The 23,724-nt window shown below is 47.2% G+C and overlaps 1 protein-coding gene across 1 annotated transcript in view; it reads right to left on the bottom strand.

The window, feature by feature from the left end:
- LOC138452928 (NACHT, LRR and PYD domains-containing protein 12-like) overlaps window positions 1-23,724 on the bottom strand; it is a 716,497-nt gene that overhangs the window by 666,675 nt on the left and 26,098 nt on the right. The window contains exons 2-3 of the mRNA XM_069605289.1: window positions 15,513-15,814; window positions 14,571-14,615 (exon numbers count right to left, since the gene is read on the bottom strand). Of these exons, the coding sequence (XP_069461390.1) occupies window positions 14,571-14,615; window positions 15,513-15,795 (328 nt within the window). The 5' untranslated portion in view covers window positions 15,796-15,814. The remainder of the gene's footprint in view (window positions 1-14,570; window positions 14,616-15,512; window positions 15,815-23,724) is intronic.

Raw genomic sequence — 23,724 nt, 5'->3', positions numbered from 1 at the left:
ATGTACTGCAATTAGTGTTGGCATTACTTAAAGAGCATCTAAGCAGTATATCCCCAAGGATGTTGTGTCATCTGAAAACACCACCACAGGCATACAAACGTGATTGTGACAATGTTCTATGTATCACAAACATATGCTCCAACAGATGCCACCCTATAATGGACATCTACTGGCGTAATCGCTAAAAAGTGTGTTTTGATGATTTAAGACTACCTCTGCAACTTTCACTGAAGCTGGCCGTGTACAAAAGGCAGCATGATTGTCTAGCCGTCAGAGGATATTGGCTGTTTGATAGTGAGCTTTATGAATCTCAATAAGCCACTGCTACACTGTGTATGTGTGCTTGTCGACGTGGTGAACGGTAGAGTATTTAAAATAATTGAGCATACCGTGGAATTTGTAGAACGATTAATAATTTTACATCAGAACACAACCCCAGATATTCAAAGTGAATACAAATATGATGGTGTGAATCTGAATAAAATTTCATATTGTAAATGTCAATAAAAATCTGTTTGTAAAAATGTAGTTGTGTCTTTATAGTGTAAGGAAGGCATCATATCAAACAGTGAAGACAGACACAAGTGATCACAGTTCAAAGGTGTTTATTGAACTTCAAATGAGTTTGTTATACGCCTAGCTAAACCTAAGTCTAAGGATGGAAGCAAGCTCCGACCATCAAATAATAATAACGCAGTCCTAGTCGAGTCTCTGTCAATATAAAAAGGGCCTATACTAAAAAAAACTATTGCCAATCCTTACCTCTAATAACAAATGGTGAAGGAAAATGATGTATGCAAAAGGAAAGTGTTCAAGAAACAATATGTCAAGATAACTAAGCAGTTGGCTGTCCTTCCCGACGTTTTCAGCAAAGGGCAAGCTGGCATACTCGAGCTTCGCATACGCTCTGGCTACTCTAGCACGAGGATGCAGTTTAGAACACAGATATCCGGCCTTCTGTGCTAAAGTCTCTTTTCCAATAAAAGTCTCTTATTCGCAGAATGCCTGGAGTAACAAACAAATGTCAAAGTTGCTTTCTAGTCAGGATTTTCACATTCACAAAGTCTTTGGGTATCTTTTTCACCCTGGGTCTCCCTCAGTCGGGTACGGACCCCCTTTTCACCAGTTCACAATGGGTCTCCCTCAATCAGGCATGGACACCCTTTTGTATACTTTTGCCGTTGGTCTCCTTCAGTCGGGCTTGGACAATACACTCTTACTTTTCTCTGTGTTGCAGTTAAAAGGAAAACTTTCGACTGTGCAATGGATTTTGAATAGACCCTCACAGTACCACTTTGATTTTCTATCACTACAGATTTCTCATATCAACTGGGATTTCCTTCCTGCCACTTCTCTGTGGCTTATCCAAAACGGAGACCTTCGATTGAGCACACTTTTATCTTGTATCTTGCATTCTATATTCACTTTAAAGTTCAAACAACCGTCAGCAATTGAGCTTTACTCGTGTCTTTTATCACACACACCAATGTGTCCATTCATGGGATACTTTAGGCAGCAGGGATGCCAATTTTTTCATGAAATTAACAAACACTCCGAGTCCTTGATTGGGAAGGTTCACTGAGGGGTACTACTCAAATATACAGGATCTTGTCAGAGTCATTAACAAAAGCATATCAACCATACCAGAGTATGGTGACACAGTGTTACATCGAGACCCGCACCAGAGGACATTTTTTCTCCAGGGCTTGGATGCGTCTGTCAGGTTTTCAACAACGAGGAAACTGTGTAACATACTGGGAATCGTGTAACATGTTGGAAGCAGAGAACCGCTGGACAATCGCGGAACTGATATTAATGGGGGGCTTCACAGTTTACTTATTTACAGCAATATAGTGGAGTATTAAAGGGTGGGGGATAGCTATGCACCATTACTTAGAAATATGGAGATCAGAGGTAACAACAATGATATTGTGAACATTCAATACAGCAAACCCGGTTACGTCCCTGTGTGTAAAAAACTTTTTGACACCATCTACATTAAGATAAGAGATGATCAAGGGCAGTTTGTATCATTTAAATACAGAATAATCTGGCTGCAGTTGCACTTCCTTGCACATGCTACCATTTTCACCAAGTTTAATCTACGTGGCGCCTACAATTTGGTCCGCGTCCGTTCCGGCGATGAGTCGAAGACCGCTTTCTGTACCAGGTATGGCTTATTTGAATATACAGTCATGCCGTTCGGTCTGTGCAATGACCCTGCCACGTTCCAAAGGTTCATGAATGACATCCTAAGCGATATCTTGGACGTGTTCGTGGTGGCATATCTTGATGACATTCTAATCTTTTCTCAGTCCCCAGATGAGCATGTACGCCATGTCCGTGAAGTACTTTCACGATTACAGAAACACTCTTTGTACGCCAAACCAGAGAAATGGCAATTTCGTTTCAGCAGTGTGGATTTTCTTGGGTTCTGCATCTCCCCTGCCGGCTTGTCCATGGATCACTCTAAGGTGAAAGCTGTTTTAGACTGGCCCGTCCCTGCGAATTTAAAGGCACTACAATCATTCTTGGGATTCGCGAATTTCTACAGACGTTTCATCTCGGGCTTCTCGACCATTGTGTCTCCTCTCACTGCCCTGACCAGCCCTCATACACCCTTTTTTGGACAGATACACACCAAAACGCATTCAAAACATTGAAGACTGTGTTCACTATGGCTCCTGTCCTTCAGCATCCTGATCCAGATCTCCCTTTTATTGTTGAGGCAGATGCCTCTTCTTTTGCTTTAGGTGCAGTCCTTTCACAGACTTGTCGATCCTCAGGGCACTTGCACCTGTTCGCTTTCCACTCCCGCAAGTTCACCATCCCTGAAACACATTATACCGTGACCGAAAAGGAACTACTAGCGGTTATGGATGCTTTTCGTGTTTGGCGGCATCATCTCTTGGGTGCCAAGCATCAGGTCACGGTCTTCACGGATCACCAGAATCTGCAGGATCTAGCTTCCTTAAAATGTCTCAATAGTAGACAAGTGAGGTGGCATCTATTCTTTGCCGCATTTGACTTCCAGATACGTCATCGCTCTGGGTCGGCTCATGGGAAGGCCGATGCCCTGTCACGTTCTCCTGAGGAAATTTCTTTGCCTGTGTACCTTGACACGCTATTAGACCACACCAAGGTAGTTTGTCTGTGCACACCATCAATGCCCTTGTTGGATGCAGTAAGGAATTGGCTATCGCTTCATCCTAACGAGTTGTCAGAATGGAATCCAGTCATTCATGATGGCCTTCCCTTTGTCTTGAATAGATTGTTTATGCCCACTGCAGACACTCGGAATATGGCTCTTGAGTGGTCACATGACACCCCTGTGAACCGTCACCCAGGCCAACAACGCACGTTAGCCCTCTTGCAGCGTTCGTGTAGTGGCCGGGCATGAAAAGGGACGGGGACTCCTACGTCAACACGTGCTCCATATGTACTCAATGTAAGCCCTGTAGGGGACGTCCTCTGGGTTTGTTACTTCCTCTACCGGTACCCCCTAAGCCTTGGCATACCTTGTCCATGGACTTTATTACAGATCTCTCACGAGTGCAAGGCTTTGATACCATATGGGTGGTAGTAGACTCCTTTTCCAAGATGGCACGATTCATCCCCTGTAAAGGTATTCCTTCTGCCCCTACCATGGTCAAAATGTTCTTTGACTCTGTGTTTTGCCTATTTGGTCTACCTTCTGTCTTGGTGTCGGACAGGGGTTCTCAGTTTACCTCATGCTTCTGGCAAGCTTTGACCAAGCTATTGGGTATCGATGTCTGGTATTCCTCTGCCTATCATCCAGAGACTGATGGTCAGACCGAAAGGGTCAATCAGACTTTGGAACAGTACCTACGGTGTCTGATACTTCAACAACAATCCACCTGGTTGCATTCCCTCCGTCACGCTGAATTTGCTGACAACAATGCGGTTCATGCCTCCACTGGTTTCTCCCCCTTTTATGTCTTGTATGGCCAGCATCCCTGTGTTCTGCCTATACTTGACCTCGCGGCCTCATCCAATCCGGCTGCTACTGCTTGTGTCAGGGATATGTCTGATATTCACGCCCGTACCTCGGCACACCTCCGTGAGGCCCAAGCATCCATGAATTCTCAAGTAGACAAGAAGCGTATGGTGGCTCCTGTTCTTTCGGTGGGTTCTCGTGTTTGGCTCTCTACTCGTCATTTGCGGTTGGTGGGTTGGAGGAAGCTCTTGACCCGTTTTGTGGGTCCTTATGTAGTGTCTCGGGTGATCAACCCTGTTACTTACTGTCTTGTACTCCCGAGCTCCTGGAGGATTCACCCTGTGTTCCACGTCTCCCTCCTCAAGCCTTGTCCGGATCCTTCCCGTCTTCGTGTCCCTGCTGTCCGGTGTCCCTGTCGGCCCTGGATGTCTACGAGATCTCTAGCATTTTGGACTCTTGTATCTGCCGGGGACGCTTGCAGTACCTGATGGATTGGGTTGGATATGGTCCGGAGGAGCGCTCATGGGTCCCTGCTTTTGATGTCCATGCTCCTCGCTTGGTGGCGCGCTTTCACAGGGATCATCCTTCCTGCCCACGAGGTCGTGGGCCTTTGGGGGGGGGGCTCTGTCACACACACTCTTGTACACACACCTGACAATACTGCCACTCCTGCCCATGCTTCCCATGCCCAAAACTCTAGAATCACTATCGCTCGCCCTGCTCCCTCTGTCCCATCTCATTTCCCCTTCACATCTCGGCACTCACGTGGGCCCCCTGATGACTCGCGTGCACTTGCACGCCACAGCCGCAACAGAACGCTCTCCAGGTTGCGTCCTTTCTTGCATTGGCAGCTTCCTTGGCACCTAGGTTACCGGCAGAACGCTACTATGCATCCGCGTCGCGTGACCAGCGCTGTATACTCACGTGACCTGGAAAACCAATCACGTGATGCTGCAGCATGTCATGTGTCAGGAAGTAATGCCAGAACCGCGAGTATTTAAACGCGGCTTTCCGTGGACTCCTTGCTTCACAGCTGTTCTTTGCAACCTGTTTGGCGTTACGTGTTCCTTTGGATTTCTTGACTTTTCTTGATTTTTGACCTCGGCCTGTTTACTTGGACTTCGCTTCGATTATCTTGCTGGCTTTGTTACTTTGGATCATCCTGTGCATCGAACTTGGACTGTTCCTTGGACTGCAAAACGGATTTCCCTTTTTGCATCTGGCCTTCCTTGGAACTTCTTTCTTCAACCTTCACAGTATCAAATCACGTTCTTGTCATCAGGTGGTGCTCACGCCATTTTTGGGACTACTGTCTATCTGCCCACGTGAGTCCCGGACCCCTACCTCATAGGTTCATTACATTTCTCCTGATCCCTCTGGTAAGATCTTTTCACATTATTTGGTACTGTCATTTACTGTCCTTTGCTTGGTACTTAATCAGTATTTTCTTGCAGCGGATTAGGGTCCCAGAGGTTCGCAGTTCCGGAGTTGACCATCTCCACCTGTGGCCTCAACAGTCGCACAGGGAGTGACTTTGAGTTCTCTCTGTGTGGCATTTGGGGACAGAGGACTCTTCTGCCTACATGACATTCAAGTCTCAACAACTCAGCAATTGTTGCTAGCTTGACCAGATGTCTGCAATAATTGTTATCTTCCTTTGAATGCTGCATGGCTCCACCGACCTGTCACTCGCAAGATTACAGACGAGAAGTCCAGACATTATGAGCCTGATTCATGGAATTATTTGCGTTAAAAATGCAGATTTGCATGCCTTTCTGCCAGAAAATCCCCATACTTCAAACAGGGGATTTTCGCGCAGAAAGGCATGCAAATCTGCGTTTTTCATGCAAATTATTCCATGAATCAGGCTGCATGTCTTTGGGTACTGAACTCTCACTGAACCGCAATGATGTAATTATATAATTATTTCTGACATGACTTGCAAAAGTCCACCATTTTGTATCTAGCATCCATTTTAGAGTTTGCCTGAGAGTTTGCCTGACCTCGTCCTACTCAAAATGGCTGATCAAATTACAAAAATGCCTGATCAACCTATTTTGACTCATAGCTTAGTCCCTGCTCAATTTCAAATCTAGATAGTTTGATAATTTATCATAAACATGTAGTACTTGAATATTCTCTACTGTGTACAGCATTCTGACCCCGCAAAATAAAACACTGTTGAAAGCACTTTTCTGAAAGGTAATACATTTCTGATTTTCCTAGTATTAGAGTCATTGATCAACCAGATAAGTTACCTGCATTTGGTTTGAGGGGGATGGGGTCTATACCCTATCAGTTTGAGGGGTTCAGGGGGCTACCCGCTGTACATTCCTCTCTCCTGGGGTTGCCTTCCTCAAGAGTTCATATATACATTTCCCTCTGTCAGGCTCGAGTTTGTTCAGTACTATTACAGGCTTCCCTATGCCAGGCTCAAACCTGTCCTTTTCCTTGGGATTCCCTTCCCCAAGCTTTTACACAAAACACATCAAAACTGCAGATTTTGCTAGACCTCTGCATGACCACTTCGACCAACCCAGTTCTACTGGTGGCTTCCCTCTACCGGGCTAGAGCCTGTCACGTGAAATGTCTTTTGGGTATTGTAGTTTCCCTTTCTAACAACCTTCCACTTTGTTTATCTTTTGACGCTTTCAATTTAAAGTTCAGATACACTTAACAAGCTTTTCGGGATCATGGTTCATGGTTCACTTTCCTGCAACCTCCCACTTTGATTTGCTTTGATTTGCTTTCATCGCGTGCACTTTAAAGTTCATAAACACTTCCCTTCACTGGGAGATACGTCTCATAATTCACAGAGACTTTCTGCATTGTGCTACGTTTCGCAGGACCGCTCTGATACCTTGTATCGCTTTAGAACAATCGTCTGTTTCTCTTCTCGCTTTTCCTTCAGATGCGTAACCTTGCTTGTTACTGTTATCACACAGGCTTTTCACAAACTGGGCTCTCACTACATTCTTGAACTCACAGCTGTGCTTGGCTTAGCGTCGCTTTCATCTTGTCTTATATCAAAATTAGCCTCCACCATCAGCCATTTGGTTTGTAAGGGAGGCATGGTATCACAAGTAGACACAAACACAGTATTTGCTAGTTGAAACATCTTTATTGTATCTTGACTGGGGGGAGGGGGGGGGGGTTTGAGAAACTCCTAACTTGCCCTATAGCTAAAGATGGGAGTAATCTCAACCAACAAAGTAAAGAATCACAGTCTTAGTCATTTGTCAGTCAAAACAGAAATGGCATATACTAAATAAAAGTATTGCCTACACTTACTTCGTTTGGGCACTCTCGCTATGCCGGACCACTCTATTATCTTGTATCACTTGTCACTTGTTCGAGTCACAGTTCAGCAATACTTTGACTGCTCAATCATATTTAACTTTCGCTAGCGTCTTTTCAGTAAACACGCAAACTCAATTGTCTTGATACACTGTTGCCGCTTGTAATTTTATCTTCAACACGGCCCACCTTTCATGTCTTTCTTTAACTCACCGGCTGTCTTTTTTTCTTTGTTTGCGTCTTTGATCTGGGAGCCAAGTTTGATACCACAGCAGCAGCTTCACCTCCCCAACTCAGCCGTTCACCGGGGAGGCTGCTGGTATCTTTCGCACACAATTCCAGATTTACTGTTCTCTTTCGTCGGGTTCACTTGTGCAGCCTTCAAGATTCTTTGGAGGTAATGATCATTCGCAGGGACGCCCAAGGTCTCTCCACTCCTTGATTCTGCTTCATGGCCTGCTGTCCTGCTCCACCTGCTCTGATGCTGCCCTGGAATAACTGCTCCTTCCCGTGCCATACCTTGCTCAGCGTGTGTCCCTGTGCTCCACCTTTTCTTTCCGTGTGGGCAAAGTCAATGGGTATCAGGTGTATGTAATTGTGGTCAATTGCCTGACTCTGCCTGACAGTACTAATGGGACATGTCCGGTGTAATGCTTGAGTTTTAGTCTTTTTTCTCACAGACCTCCTCTTCTTTGGCTCAGTGTGTGTGCAGGAAAGGGGAGGAGTTGAAAAATCTGAATATCCTAAAAAATAGGACGGGGTAGAGGTGTTGAAAAGGGGGGATACCATGTACCTCCACTGGGTGTCCCACTCCCCGATGACCACCGACCCAGTGATCCTCCCGCACTGGTCCAACACCAGGGGCTGGATCCAAAGGCGAAAGCTGTGCCCTGGCCACCTGAGTCACAAGTCCCCGGGGACTAGACAGTGAGACATCCTTTAGTTTCTCAAAGGTTCCACCCCAACACTCCTGTTGTCACGGGAGGGGAGCTGGCAACTTCCAAGCACATCAAAGGAATATTCCCTTCAGCACTTCGGCTTCTTGCAGCAAACTTCTCAGGCCCTTTGGAAATACGGTTCTCTCGCCTGGCTTCCTCTTGGTCTTGCTTGCAGTTGAACAGCCTCTTGGTCTTCCTGGTTCCCTACAGTCCTGGCTGAGCTGCTCCTTCTCATACCTCGCCTTGCTCAAAGTGTGTGTTTGTGCTCCCCCTTTTATCATCATGGTTAATGTAGGGCAGGTGTGTGTGATTAAGCCTAAGTGCCTGACGCTGCCTGGCCTCATTAGTGGGACAGGGCCATTGTAAAGTTCTAGAGTTGGCCTTTCTAGTCTCAGTCCTTATCCTCATCATCTCAGTATTTCTGTCATCATGGGAGTTGTAGTGTCCTTGGGCAATGGTGGCCAAAAAGTTATATTGGGTCTCGAGGAAATAAGGGGGACCTATATTTTGTTGAGAGGGAGCTGATTTTTTTCTGTTGTGTCTTGCTTTGATTATAGTGAGTTTTCTGGGTTAATATAGACTCTGCCCATCCACAAGGTTTTCCCCTTTTAAAAGGGTTGCATGGGAACAGAAAAGGACTGGGGCAATAATGTCCCATGAATGTTGGGGGAGTCTCATCCAGAGTTGCAGAAAAGGGGTCTGGAGGTTCCATGTCTCGCCTGAAGACGTTCCCCCTACAGTCCCCATGGATGCCCCACCCAGGTGATCCTCCCTTGCTTGTCCGCCCCAGGGTTGGGATCAAAAGACGATCGTCCTTCCCTGGCCACCTGAGCAAAGGATCCCGGGTTCAACAGTGAGAAGGCCCTCAGGTTTCTTACAGTGTCTACATTCTGACCTTTTCTTCCAGGATAAACTGTTGACCAATGGCGTTGACCTGAAAGTGAAACTAACCCGAAACTTGGGCGCTTTCTCTCTCATCAGCGGGATGCCGAACTATTAAACATGTGAGCGTCCCCCCAACAGTTTGACTGGCATGTGCAGAGGCGCTGCAAATATCTAACATGAAGTATCCGGCTGAGAGGATAGCCCTTAAAGTCTTTAGCATTCCTACCAGTAGCCGGGGTACCAGTCAAGAAAACCTGTTCCTGGGGCAACTCCCAAAAATAATCATTATGGAGATTGTTGAAACAGTGTCGCTCACAGCACACATGCTTGAAATCCTATCGACTGGAAACACTATAACATGAACTATGCAGTATTGCATAAGGATGGTGTTGTTTTCCCAACCAAAGCATATGCCCTGAACTTTGGAATTCCAAACATAATCAGTGAGTACATGAGGCTGGTGTCTATTACGGGAAAGCACATGCGTTATGCAGATGTGGTTCCCATGCAATGAGTATGCCCATGCCTACACGCTACTGGCCTGCGACCTAAGACCCAGCAAAGCATCATCAGGCCATTTCAACCTATTGTGGAGTGGCAATATATAGTTTGAAAGAAAACCTAGCAGCTATGCACTCGCTTCTAGTGTGGAACGTTTTCAATAGTGTTATCGAGATCAACGCGCAGTGAAACATACGCTTTGATATATAATGGATAGTCTACAATTAAAAGGATTCCTGAGTAGCAATAGACATGCTAGGAAAGCATTTTACGGTGTGTATGCCTGCGATGCATGCCCCACGCGACTACCCCGCAGTTGCCATGTTAGACTAGTGGTGAACACTGCTCCACAGTCCCAGGATGGAACAAATTGGATAGCTCTGTGGCTGGAGGGGGATACGCTAACGGTGTTGGATAGCTTGGCACAATGATCACAACACCCCATCTATGCCGGTGTTTTAATGGATCATGTGAAAAGCATTGCAAAGTATTTACATTATACCACTGCGCCGATCCAAGACTCTAAATCTATTAAATGCGGACAACACTGTATATTCGTTATCAGTCAAATATCGGAATGGCGATTGCTATCGGCTGTTTTGAAAATGTACTTGAGCAATCACAAGCAAAACGATCAAATGGTGATGGAGAAGTTGTCTGGTACTAAAGTATGTGTTAAGATGGATTTCTAAACTCTGACCTGGTGGGCAGAGGTTTAGGAGGCCACCCTAGTTTAGTGGAACAGGGTAACCTTCTGGACAAACCAGACCAATCTACGGTAGCTTGGCAGGCAGTCAAGACTAAGTCTCAGGAGGGGTGAGAGTGATCGGAAGCCCACACTGAGCACACACAGAAAAACTCTGCAGATTACTCTTAGACAGATGTATATCAAAAATACATTTATTATAGGTCTTTATAAAAACACATGATTAAACCACAGTATCAAGAAACAGTTACCACACACGCTTATTCACTATGTAAAATATATACAAAATGTGTTTAGCCTAATGCTGATGAAGAGGAGAAAATAACCACCAACTGCAACAGAAAGGGGTAAGTTCAACACATATATCAAATTAGGAAGTTCTTCCAAGTCAATCCCAACTTATGTAGTCCAGCCCTCAGAAGAGAGAAGCCTTTTGCTCAAAGTACAGCTGGTCAGTTCACTGGATGGACCAGGAGCACTTCAAAAGAGGCTCTTTGAGAGGATAAGTAGGAGGTGCCGAGAGTAGTTGTTCCGACTCCTCAAAAGGGTCGAAGCACCCTTGCAAGCCTTCTTGGTAGTATGCAAAAGTAGGGGTCTGATGGGACAACAGCGGGGTCAGGATGCCAAACCTTCCTAGCACGTCTGAAGCGGTTCCTCAAGTCTGATCTTTTGTTTCAGGATACTTGGCTCCTTTTGTAGTTTGGTGTGAACTCAGGTGATCAACCTGAAATGGATGCAGAGCTCTTTCTCTTATCCAAGATTCATTTTGCCTCCAAATCTCAGGTAGCCAATGGAAGATGTGCTCTCTTGCATGCACACCAGGCGTGGGCCAATCATGGCACAGGGTGGTTCCTGTCACTCAGGCCTACCAGACATACTGGCACCAGTAGTGTAGATTAAGACCAGACAGTCCCAACCCTCTTCCTGGGCACTAGCACACGTGAAAAGATGCAGCTTTCGCAGGAGGCTGCATGCAAAAAATAAGGAATACCAGGGTCTCTCGACCTGGGGAAAGGCAAAGGGACAAAATGGCCAAAGGACAAAACAAAGACATCGTGGCACAGCCATTTTCGGTACTGGCCACAGTCTTGGGCCAAACGCGGTAAACGAGGTGCAGTTCACAAAAACAAATTAAAATACTTCAAAAGTAAACTGCTGCCACCAGTTTGTCCTAGGCACACTTGTACAAACACCAAAGAAATCCTTAAAGGGTGGCTACGGCCATAAAACAAAAGGTGGGCGGTACTGTAAGTACTTGGCACATAGATAAAAAGTTACCAAGAAATGGCAACATAGTCGAAGACTAAGGGAAACATAGTGTCCCAGTCCTGACAGCCTGAAGGACGTGTCAGTTTCACCCATAACAAGCCCAGAGGAGTGCAGCTGAAGGCTGTGCTCCACTGGATAAAGTAAGATTAGGTGAGCCAAACAAAAGCAGAAAGTTTGGGGGGTTCACAAAAAGAGGAAAAATTGCACCATGGGGAAATCTTTCCTTACAGTTTGGAACAGCGAATGGCTATCTTCTGTGAACCAAGTTTCAGTGATTAGTAATAGATCTAATGCAGAATCTTGCAGAATCCTTTGCTTCCCATCTCATCCGGTCTGGGAAAGCTAAGGAAAAGAAGACATTCTGCCGCAAACCACATTACCGACGTCCCACTGCTGAAAACAGATTCCTGATGGGGAGAGCGAAAATCAGCAAAGCTACAACTACCCTGCAGAGACAGGAGCCACGTAACGCGCTGCAGCATTGGTGACTACTGGCCACAGCCAGCACTTCACTCCCAAAACCATCAGAGACTACTACAAGGGGCACAGAACCACAAGCATACTGGCCTTACCTTGGGGGGACCAAAACCCAGGCCCCCTGACCATAACTTGGACATTCAGCCTTTCGGGCTGCCTTCCCTATTGGGGAGCGAGCCTGTGTGGGGAGGGGAATGTGAGTGGGGCTTATCCCACTATTTGTAAACTTAGCTGATGCTAACCCCTCCTAGGAGAGCAGACAGGACCAGATTGGCCAGGGACAGCAGGCCAATCAGAGGATAGGTAGGGGATAAAAACCAACCCAGGAAAAAGGAATGTGTGCGTTATTTGGATAAGCTCAGAGGAGAAGGAGGCAGACCAAGAGACAGCAGGTGGAAGTAAAGAGCAACAGAGTGTGGAAGCGATTGTTGGAGAAGGTGAGGCGTTGGTTTAATGAGTGCAAGCGTGTTTGGCACGTCGGGTTAGGAAGATTAGTGTAAGGAGTAGTCAAGTGGATGGTACTGATAGAAAGGAGGTTGCTTACGTAGTGTGGAGGAGGGAGTAATAAAGTGGAAGAGAAAGTAGCAGAGTGGAGGAGGGAGTAGTAGAGGGGAGGAAAGAGCAGTAGAGAGGAGGAAAGAGCAGTAGAGTGGATAAAAGAGCAGTAGAGTGGATGAAGGAGTAGAAGAGTGGAGGAAGGAGTAGTAGAGTGGAGGAAAGAGCAATAGAGTGGAGGAGGAAAGAGCAGTAGAGTTGAGGAAGGAGTAGTAGAGTGGATGAAAGAGTAGTAGAGCGGATGAAAGTGTAGTAGAGTGAAGAAAAGAGTAGTAGAGTTGAGGAAGGAGTAGTAGAGTGGATGAAAGAGTAGTAGAGCGGAGGAAAGTGTAGTAGAGTGGAGGAGGGAGTATTAGAGTGAATGTAGGAGTAGTAGAGTGGAGGAAAGAGTAGTAGAGTGGAGGAAAGAGCAGTAGAGTGGATAAAAGAGCAGTAGAGTGGATGAATGAGTAGAAGAGTGGAGGAAAGTGTAGTAGAGTGGAGGAAGGATTTTTAGAGTAGAGGAAAGAGTAGTAGAGTGGAGGAAAGAGCAGTAGAGTGGATGAAAGAGTAGTAGAGCAGAGGAAAGTGTAGTTGAGTGGATGAAGGAGTAGTAGAGTGGAGGAAGGAGTAGTAGAGTGCATGAAAGTTTAGTTGAGTGGATGAAGGAGTAGTAGAGTGGAGGAAGGAGTAGTATAGTGGATGAAAGAGTAGTAGAGCGGAGGAAAGTGTAGTAGAGTGGAGGAAGGAGTAGTAGAGTGGAGGAAAGAGTAGTAGAGTGGAGGAAAGAGCAGTAGAGTGGATAAAAGAGCAGTAGAGTGGATGAAGGAGTAGAAGAGTGGAGGAAAGTGTAGTAGAGTGGAGGAAGGAGTAGTAGAGTGGAGGAAGGAGTTTTAGAGTAGAGGAAAGAGTAGTAGAGTGGAGGAAAGAGCAGTAGAGTGGAGGAAGGAGTAGTAGAGTGGATGAAAGAGTAGTAGAGCGGATGAAAGTGTAGTAGAGTGAAGGAAAGAGTAGTAGAGTGGAGGAAGGAGTAGTAGAGTGGATGAAAGAGTAGTAGAGCGGAGGAAAGTGTAGTAGAGTGAAGGAAAGAGTAGTAGAGTGGAGGAAGGCATAGTAGAGTGGATGAAAGAGTAGTAGAGCGGAGGAAAGTGTAGTTGAGTGGATGAAGGAGTAGTAGAGTGGAGGAAGGAGTAGTAGAGTGCATGAAAGTTTAGTTGAGTGGATGAATGAGTAGTAGAGTGGAGGAAGGAGTAGTATAGTGGGTGAAAGAGTAGTAGAGTGGAGGAAGGAGTAGTAGAGTGGATGAAAGTGTAGTTGAGTGGATGAAGGAGTAGTAGAGTGGAGGAAGGAGTAGTAGAGTGGAGCAGGGAGTAGAAGCACTGCGGTGGAGAGAGCAATAGTGGTTGGGAGAGAGTAAGTAGTGAAATCTAGGGCTGCAGGTGAGATCAGAAGGATAGAAGAGAAGAAGGGAAAGAGCCAAGGTGATTGGAGGGGAGCGCAGCAGGGAGACTGGAAAGAGAAAGGAGAGATTGGTTGTGACTGTCTAGAAGCGGGTGTCTGCAGGCACATTCACTCTCCCGATAGAAAGGTAACACTGTGTAGAGCAGGGACAGTTAGGAAGTTCCTGAGGGAGTCCGGTCAGGCATCATTCGGGAACCCTTCATAGCATGAGCCAGTTTTTAGACAGTAGGGTGAATATTCGGTAACACTAACCTGGGGTTACGGACGCATGCGTTAGCAAGGAGGGCCATAAAAGGATATGAGAGAGAGGGATGGCCCTAGCGCCCACAGAGAGTTCAATAAAAAGCAGTGAATCGTTTCTGAGAATTGGTGCATTCTCTGGGCCCTCTGTGAGACTCTGCCCATGTTAGACTCCCTGTGTGATCAATTAAGCAGATCATTCGATGTGAGGAGCAAGGATGAGTGTATGTCCCATCACTTGGCAAACTCTTATCGGATCACATAAAATCCAGTCACCACCTACCTGCCCAGGAGCACCACCTACCTGCGGCCGCTTCGGTGATCCCATGAGCTTTATGGCAAGTCAATGCTGCAACAGACATGACAGCCAGTTAGGGACATGGGTGCACACAATTCAAAGATTAGACTCATGCATTCTTGCATTGCAGATTAGGTTTCCAGCACAATCCTAAAACTGTGAAAACTAGGCACTAGTGTAACAACAAAACAGGACCGAGTTCTTCCAATGTTTGAACAATGTCCATAAAACTGCTGTATTCCACCAACAGGAATGTAATGAGAGCTATGCATGGTTTAGTATCTCGTGCGGTTACATACTGGAGGTGGTCTGTGACAAATGAACAGGTGTAGTCCTAAATGGTGATGGGGGAGAGGAGATGTCACGCACCATATTGCAAGAATCTAAGATGATTTTGAACTTGCCTAATGATGGCATTGGTGGAGAGATATGGTGCATGCAATGGACTTCACCTGAAATGGGGCTAATTCCAGAAGGGGGAGGTCAGGCATGGTCTTGATTAAAAGGACAGAGACGAGAGGATAGTAGACAGGTTACACTGGCAAGGAGGTGTGGCTTAGAAAGAAATAGAACCAGTCATCAGTCACTTTACCATGAAGTGACCTTAATCCTGCCGGTTTACAGGAGTCGAGAGATTGGCCTATGCACAAGTGGGTGATGTTGCAAAGCACCAAAGAGTGGTAGAGTATGCGTGCCATTCATGGTGGAAGACAATGCAGCGAGGGTGGATGCGGGTGTGTGGCAGCAGTGTACACATATACTCAGATACAGGTACACAATGACATAGAACATACTCAGAAGAAGAGCCACATTATACATTTCTCTAGCACCCGATGTTGCACCCCACAGAAATGATGGCCTTAAGAATCATAGAAATATCTGATTTTGCCAACCCAGGCTTATCTTGGAGATTGCTCCTTCCTCCTAGACACAGCATCCCCTTCTCACCTCTTTCTCTCTCCTCTTGGAGCCTGGCTGCGGCCTCCATCAGCATGACCCTGGTGAAGACCTCTATGGTCACATCTACAGCAGCGTTGGTGCCATAGAACTTCGTCAGGAGGTTCTTGGTGTCGATATGGTCCGCTTTCTCCAGCTTCCCTCTGGGAATGTTACGCCGTCCATTGAAGTCAACATGAGATAGCTTATCCTTAAATCTTTTGAAGTCGTCATGAGAGAGATCCTCCAGGGCATACAGCAGGATATCACTGGTCCTGCTGCCTCTGTTCCCCATGACTCAAGCGAGGAGACGTCTGAGGGGAGAAGGAGAGGGCTCTACCATGACTGAGCGGGACTGATCTAAACAAAGGCTGGGCATATATTCACAAGTCATAGGAACAGCAATATCACAATATGTCCCCACAAACCTGTCACACATATTAGCTTTCATAGCGATACGAAATCACAGCGGAACCTCAAGGCACTTTTTTGCTTCAGAGATTAAGACATATTTTTGCAATGCCCGGAGTACATCTATCATCCATACACCAATAAGCAGAAATTCTTGGAAGCGATTGTACTTCCCATGTTGACTCATTTGACCAATTTTAGGATAGGGCCATCATTCCCTGACGGTGAAATCCAATGTAGTGGAGAAACGGAGACCCTGCTGGCACGTTGCTGGGGGAGGGTGCTAGGCTAGGGTATTCTGCAGCCTCTGCGCACTGCCTTAGGAGGAGGTGACCTGCGCTGCACTAGAATCATTGTAGGTACAGGAAACGACCACTGCTTAGAAGAAAACAGAGCCAGCTGCCTTTTCTCTGATTTGAGGACCCACTCCAGCTTTAGAATAGTCACTGGCCAGTCAGATCCGGGAGTATGCTAAGCCGCGTGCCAGTAGCCAAATGGCTGAATGACTTGGGCTTGATGCATTATAAAAGGCCCAACACGGAACCATGTACTCAGAATCCCACCTCGGATCTGTGACAAGATCAAGGACTTAACCTTCTCAATGCAACAAATACATCAATTTCCAAGGGAGGAAGAGGGTGTCGAGGGAGATACAGAGCCAGCCCTGGCCCTGTGGGAAAACAGCCCTATTCCCACTCCCCCAGTCATGCCAGTCCGGCCTCCAGCCTTGCCTTAATGTGCATATGCTCGCCAGAATTCACATGCAGAGTTCACAGAAGAGCACCCAGAGAAGACAGATGCAAGAAAAACCAGGAAAAGCAGAAGCAACCATCAGCACAAGCAAGACTCCAACGCCACAGGGACCCATTCACCAGCGGCTAAAAGGAGAGACACGCCGATTCCAACCGCTCCGAGACATAGGGCAGCCACATAGAAGCCCATTGTAGCCACAAGGCAGCCCGGAGCGGTTACGCTACAAACGGGACCAGCAGAGCTTGCTGGTAGCCCCATAACACTAGACCTCCATGGACCTGAAAGGAGAATATCCCCTGGATATACCCACAGGCTCCCCAATGACATAACCCTGACAACGTACTTTGAACTGCATATTCCATCACCAAGGGATCTCCCGCTCGGCAAGCCCACTCAGAGAAAGTGGGGCCTTTTCTTGCACATACGCACCAAGGGAAGGGGTGGCGACAGGAGATTGGTTAGGGACAATTGACCAACGCTCAGCAATGGAGGGATATACAAGTAGGGGACAGGAAACAGGTAGTGTTGGTAAACCGGGAGAGGTTCACGGAGGAGGAGGACAGTGACCAAAAGACCAGCAGGAGGAAGGAGGAAGCAGCGGATTGTGGACAATAGTATTGGAGCAGATGAGGCATTGACTTGGGATTTCTAGCAGCTCTGTAATGAGTGTGCATGGTCATCAAAAGTGTGTGTAGAAAGTGATGTGTAAGGTGCGAGTGTGAGTAGACTGGTGTCGAGTCAAAGGAGGGTTACTGAATAGTAGAGTGGGAAAGGTATTAGTGGGGGAGTGTAGAAGTAGTGGGAGGTGGAGTGGGAGCAGTAGAGGGGGAGAAAGAGTGCAGGTAGGAGTGTTAACATCAAAGGCTGGAGGTGGGAGACAGAAGGAGGGAACATCAGAAGGACAGGGGATTGATGGGAAGTTCAGCCTGTACCTAACTAACACGGCTGAGACATCGGAAACCAGGGATTGCTAGGTCAGTAACCGCTTGAAGGTTTGCTATCCCCTGAGTCAACCATCGAACAGGAGGATCATAACTGTAAGTAAACAGTCTGGAGGGAACATGATCCATTTCCCTTCTAGCGTTCGAGCTGCAGCTGCACGCTTACTGTTAATCCATGGGCTGCCTAAAGGCTGAACTCTAATTAGCAGCATCCTAACTGCCTGGCTGAAGACTGTGGGGGCTTGCCCTCGATCTCAGCTGCGGTTCTCGGCGACGGTCTACTTCCCAGGCCCATCACCTGAGCAAGAGTGGGCCTTGACTTCACCCTCTGTGGTGGAAGCCCCACGAGGATAAGCCTGCTGTGAGTGCTCATCTGGAGAAACTGGGAGCTACTGGGAGACTCTGGGGGTCCACCCTTTGATCCCAGCAGTGGTTCTCAGTTGCTTCGTAATCACTCCAATAAGTCGGCGTTTGAAAGTTCAATCGCTAACTCTGTGTGCTGTAAAACAAACTCTGCCCGGAACGCACAGCTGCTTTCCCTAAAACTCTTCCAGTCTGCAGGGAGATGTAATATGCAGGGTCTAGAATTCCGAAGAATTGGAGGGCGGTCACCCGACTTCCCCCATGGAGGAGAGAATGGGCCAGCAGAGGGGCCGGCGGAGGGATTCATACTGGAAGGCACGAGGGAGCCTATATCGTTAGGCCAGTGCCCCTTGGATATCAGGGTGGAAATAGGTCGCGCAACGGCCTCACATGAACATATATTACAAAAGGCTTCGGAATGAAGGCCCGACAATGACCCAATGCCAGATAGTGATATACCGAACACTTTGCAGAAACAGGCCATGGCGAGGCCTGCAGGCCCAGTAAGAGTGCCAAGCCTATCAGGAACAAACAGTCTGGGAGAGGATTTCATAGCAACACCTACAAAGTCAATACCTGCAGTTTAAGATTTGGGAACTCCTTTTTCACAACCTGAAATTAAAAAACCAATACAATCGACGGGAAAGACATTGTGGAAGCCCCCCACCCTGACCTCAGAAATGTAACTCTCAAAACAGAGAATAAAATACCTCAGTCATCGGCTCAGTGTCATGTGGGGCCAAAGGAAGTCCAAGGTTCAGAATTGATAATAGAGAAAAGGCCGGAATTCTAATCAGACAATATACATTTTGCCTCTGCACAGATGAGTTCTTTGTTATAAAAGTGCTAACGTAGGGGGCCAGGACCCCTTGCCAAACTGTTGAGAAGATTGTATTCTTTTCTTTTCTAGGTTTTTGAGTAGGAATCCCTAAGCCTGGACCCTGCACCAAAAGAAGTGGAAGACACTGGGGGGTGGCGTAGCCAGAGAGTGAGCCCACCCATTCAGACAAACCCCTCAGAAGAAAACACAATACTAGTCGAGTGGCGGAGTAAGAGCAGTCCCTGGGCTCGAGGCCAATGATACGTCTTGCTGCCCTATTCTGGATTAGCTGGAGGGGACGTAGAGAGGAAGAGGGTAGATTAAGGAAGAGGCTATTGCAGTAGTCGAGCCTAGAGAGCACCAGAGCTCTGGAGACATTGAGCTTCTGGGGAAAAGTGAGGAAAGGAAGGATTCCTTTGAGGAGGTGGAGTTGAAAGTGGGCTGTCTTGGCAAGGTTCTGGATGTGAGGGAGGAAGGAAAGAGAGGAGTTGAAGATGACTCCAAAGTTTTTGGCTTCAGATGAAGGAGAAGGGGGAGAACCCATAGAAGGTGGCCAGAGTGAGGGGAAGAGAAAGGGGACAGGAGTCCCAATGGGAAGGATCTCAGTCTTTCTGGCATTGAGGCAGAGATCATTGGAGGCACACCAGGTCTGGATGACAGATAGGCAGTCAGGAATGATGGAGGAGGTAAAGAGAGGATCAGAGGGAATTTTGAAGACGAGTTGTGCATCATCTGCATAACACTGGAAGTGAGGGGAGTAGGTGGAAATTAGGCGTGCAAGCGGGGCAATATAGGTGTTAAAGAGCCAGGGAGAAAGGTTGTGTCACAGAGTTCCCCCCTTCTCACCTGAGACCGATCCTTGCTGGACTACATGGGCGGTGTCTTCTTGCAGACAGACCTGGACTTGAATAAGGCTGAGCGAGTCTCTTCCGACTCCAGCGTGCGTTTAAGATTCCGGGATGCAGCAATCCGGGGATCCGGAAAACGAAGAAGACTTGCTGATGGCGCACGAGTCCAGGAAGCAAGAGGAAAGGGAAAGGGGTAAGGAATGGAAGTAGAAAAGCTAGGAACCAGGAAAGCAATACAGCGAACTACGGAGCACACGTCTGATCGCTACTTGGCAATAGCATTGAGATGCGCGGAGCCGCAGGGGTGCGGTCTATTAGTAGAATACGTTACGTCCAACGTATAGACCGCGGAAGGCGTGTCACGCTGGACGGCCATGTTGGGAGTGTCAGGGAATCCAAGGCCCGTTGCGATAAGGACCAGGAAGACCAAAAGGGGCGCGTCCTGTGGGTCATGACAGCATGCCTCCTCCGAAAACCTGTTCCTCCAGGTTTGCCTGGGTGTATGAGGTGGTATCTTCTGAGCAGTCAAGGGGTATTCAGATTAGAAAGTGGTTCCCAAGTTCTTTCACTGGGGGGATATCCTTTCCATTCAACCAGGTATTGAAGCTGACCCCGTTTATACCTGGAGTCGCATATCCGGGACACTTCATATTCCAGTTGATTGTCCACCACCACCGGACTGTGTCTGCAGGATTTCCGGGAGGATTGAATGTAAGGTTTTAATAAGGAGGTGTGAAAAACTGGGTGAATCTTTTTCCAGGATTCTGGTAGCTTGAGCCGATATGAGACTGGGTTTATAATTTCCTTGATGGAAAACGGACCATAATACCGGGGGGCCAATTTGTAGTAATTTTGAGGACAACCAGACTGATCTCCAACTGAATAAGAAGGCCTGGGTCTTCTTTTGGAATCCGCATATCTCTTGGTCTGTGTTCTGGCCTTCTCTAAGTGCTCTTTGGTCTCCTTATGTATGTTGATGAGCGTTTCAATCCAGGAGTCGACAGTAGGTACCGGTGTGGGTTGTGGAAGAACAGAGGGCAGAACTGATGGATGGAATCCTTGGCTGCAATAAAAGGGACTGGTCTTAACTGCTGAATGATCGGAATTGTTATAGGCGAATTCAGCCACGGGTATCAGGAGCGACCAGTCATCCTGAACCTTAGTGGCAAAACATCGAAGATATTGTTCCAGAGTCTGATTAGCACGTTCTGTGGCCCCGTTGATTTGAGAGTGATAACCTGATGAAAGAGCGCGTTGGATTCCAAATATTTGACAGAGGTGTTTCCAGAATTGTGAGACGTATTGAGGTCCTCGATCAGAAATGATCTTGGAAGGAAGTCCATGAAGGCGGAATATGTGCTCCAGGAAGCTTCAAGCCAGTTCAGATGAGGATGGTAGCTTATTGAGGGGTGTGAAATGAGCCATATGAGTGAACAAGTCAATGGTGACCATGATGGTGGTGTACCCTCTGGAAGGCGTTAATTCCACAATGAAGTCTGTAGCGATAAATTCCCATGGCCTTGTTGGCAGTGCGGGTTGTAGCAGAAGACCCGCCGGCCTCTTGTTGTCATGTTTATTCTGACTACAGATGCAATCAAGTTTTGTGATCCAGGAGCATGAGTGATGAGGAACTGGTACTGGGCAAAGAAGAAGGCCCAATGAGCCTGACGACTGTTCCGACACTCTAATGATTGTAGAATTTGAAGATTTCGGTGGTCTGTGCGGACCTGGACTGGATATCTAGCTCCCAGGAGTAGATGTCACCACTCAGTGAAGGCTTGGCGGATGGCTAAAGTTCTTTTTCCAGGACAGAGTAGTGTGTCTCACTGGGAGTCAGGGTTTGTGAAAGGTAAGCAATGGGGTGTTCTAGTTTATCCTCAAATTCTTGCTTCAACACCGCTCCAATGGCGTAGTTAGAGGCATCCGTTTCCACAAGGAATGGTCGATCAATGTCGGGTTGGGCCAGAATGGGGGCTTGAGTAAATCTTGTCTTCAAGAGTTGGAATGCCTTATCTTGCGGAATAGACCAGACAAAGGGGGTGTCTTTCTTCAGGAGAGCAACAATCGGTTGAACAATCTCAGAGAAGGTGGGTATAAACTTCCGGTAGAAATTGGCAAGCCCCAGGAAGGATTGAACTTGTTTCACGGACGTGGGCGCAGGCCAGGATAATATAGCCTTTACCTTTGAAGGGTCCATGCCAATTCCCTCTGGAGTAAGGATAAATCCTAGGTAATGAACAGAAGCAACGTGAAACAGACATTTCTCGGGTTTGGCCAAGAGTTTATGTTCACAGAGTCGCTGTAGTACTGCCTTTACATGCTCTTCATGCTTTAGAAGGTCCTTGGAGTAGATCAAAATGTCGTCCAGGTAGACGATGACAAAGAGGAATAGCATGTCAGAGAACACCCTGTCCATAAAACGTTGAAAGAATGCTGGGGCATTAGCTAATCCAAAGGACATGACCAGATATTCAAAGTGACCAAAGGGTGTTCTGAATGCTGTTTTCCATTTGTCTCCTTCCCGGATACAAATCAAATGATAGGCACCCGGAGATCCAGTTTCGTGAAAATCACAGCGCCTCTGACCGCTTCCAGGATATCCGAGATTAAGGGTAAAGGGTACCGGTCCTTGAGGGTGCATTGATTTAATCCACGATAATCGAGGCAGGGTCTGAGTTCCTTAGTGTCCTTCTTAGGAACAAAGAACAATGAAGCTCCGGCTGGAGATTTTGAAGGTCTTATGGTGCCATTCTCAAGGTTGGTATCCAAGTATTCTCGGAGGGCCTTTTTCTCAGGTTCGGAAAGGATGAACATCCTGCCAAAAGGAATCACTGCTGAGGGATCCATGTCTATGGCGCAGTCTTCAGGCCTGTGAGGGGGTACGGCCTGGACTATGGCAGTTGAGAACACATCAACAAATCCCTGATAGGCCTTAGGAACCTGCACGATATTGGAAACCATGAGAGGTGCTTGATGGTCTATTGGTGGTTGTTTGGAAAGGGTCAAGGAGGGATCCAGGATTAGACAGTGAGACATACAAAACTCTGAACCGAGGAATAGTGATCCTGCTGTCCAATTGATATACGGATTGTGTTTCTGTAACCAGGGCATGCCCAGTACCATGGGGTAATGAGCTGACTTAATAATGTCGAATCGAATCCGCTCTTGGTGGTGGTTAATTGAAAGCTGGATCTCTTTCGTCTGCAGGCTTATGGGCCCCGAAGTGAGGGGTCTTCCATCGATCGCTTCCACCGGCTGCATGATGCTTCGTGTTTCGTATGGGATGTGGTGACTAAAAACCCAATCTTGATCAATGAATATTCCCATAGTCGCGCAGTCTACCAAGGCCAAAACAGGATAGGTCTTATTCCCGGAGGTTGATAGGAAGGCCTGTAGTATCATTCGATTGTTTTGTCCAGGAGAGTTCAAGGATGGAATTGATGTGGAGCAAACATCTCTCTTCCGAAGCCCTGCTCCATCTAGGATCGGGAATTTGGCGTTTCCCGAATGCCGAGGAGGGGCCAGAGGGCATTCTCTAACCAAGTGTTTGTCTGAGGCACAATACATGCACAACCCCGTATTAATCCTTCTCATCCTTTCTTGCGGGGATATGGGTCCACGGAAGGCTCCTATCTGCATGGGTTCTGGTTCGGTGACTGATCCTGGGTTTGTGTCAGATTTGGAGGTACTCTCAAAGGACACCTTCGGAGGTTTCCTCTAGATTTTTTCTTCTCTGTCTTCCTTTCCTGGATGCAAAAGTCTATTTGCATGGCAAGGTCCATAAGAGCCTGGAATGAGTTCGGTCGGGCCACTCTGGCTAACTCATCTTTAATCTCCTCATTTAGGTCTCTCCTGAAAAGGGTAAAACTTGCCTCCGGAGACCAATCAGCTTCCTTGACCAATTGCTTGAAGCGGGTTACATACGTGAGCACATCCTGGGATCCCTGCTGAAAGTCTAAGAGGCGTTCCTGGGCAGTAAAGACCTGCTCTGGGCGATCAAAGATGGTCTTTAGGGCCCGTATGAAACCATCGTAGTCATCTAGGAGAGCGTCGCCGGAGTTAACTAGGGGTGTAGCCCAGGTTAAAGC

This window comes from Ambystoma mexicanum, chromosome 4p (assembly GCF_040938575.1).
Source record: "Ambystoma mexicanum isolate Mex_15411 chromosome 4p, UKY_AmexF1_1, whole genome shotgun sequence".
In the NCBI taxonomy this organism is placed as follows: domain Eukaryota; kingdom Metazoa; phylum Chordata; class Amphibia; order Caudata; family Ambystomatidae; genus Ambystoma; species Ambystoma mexicanum.
The sequence above is the reverse complement of the archived record's forward strand: the minus strand, read 5'-3'. Positions and strand labels throughout refer to the sequence as shown.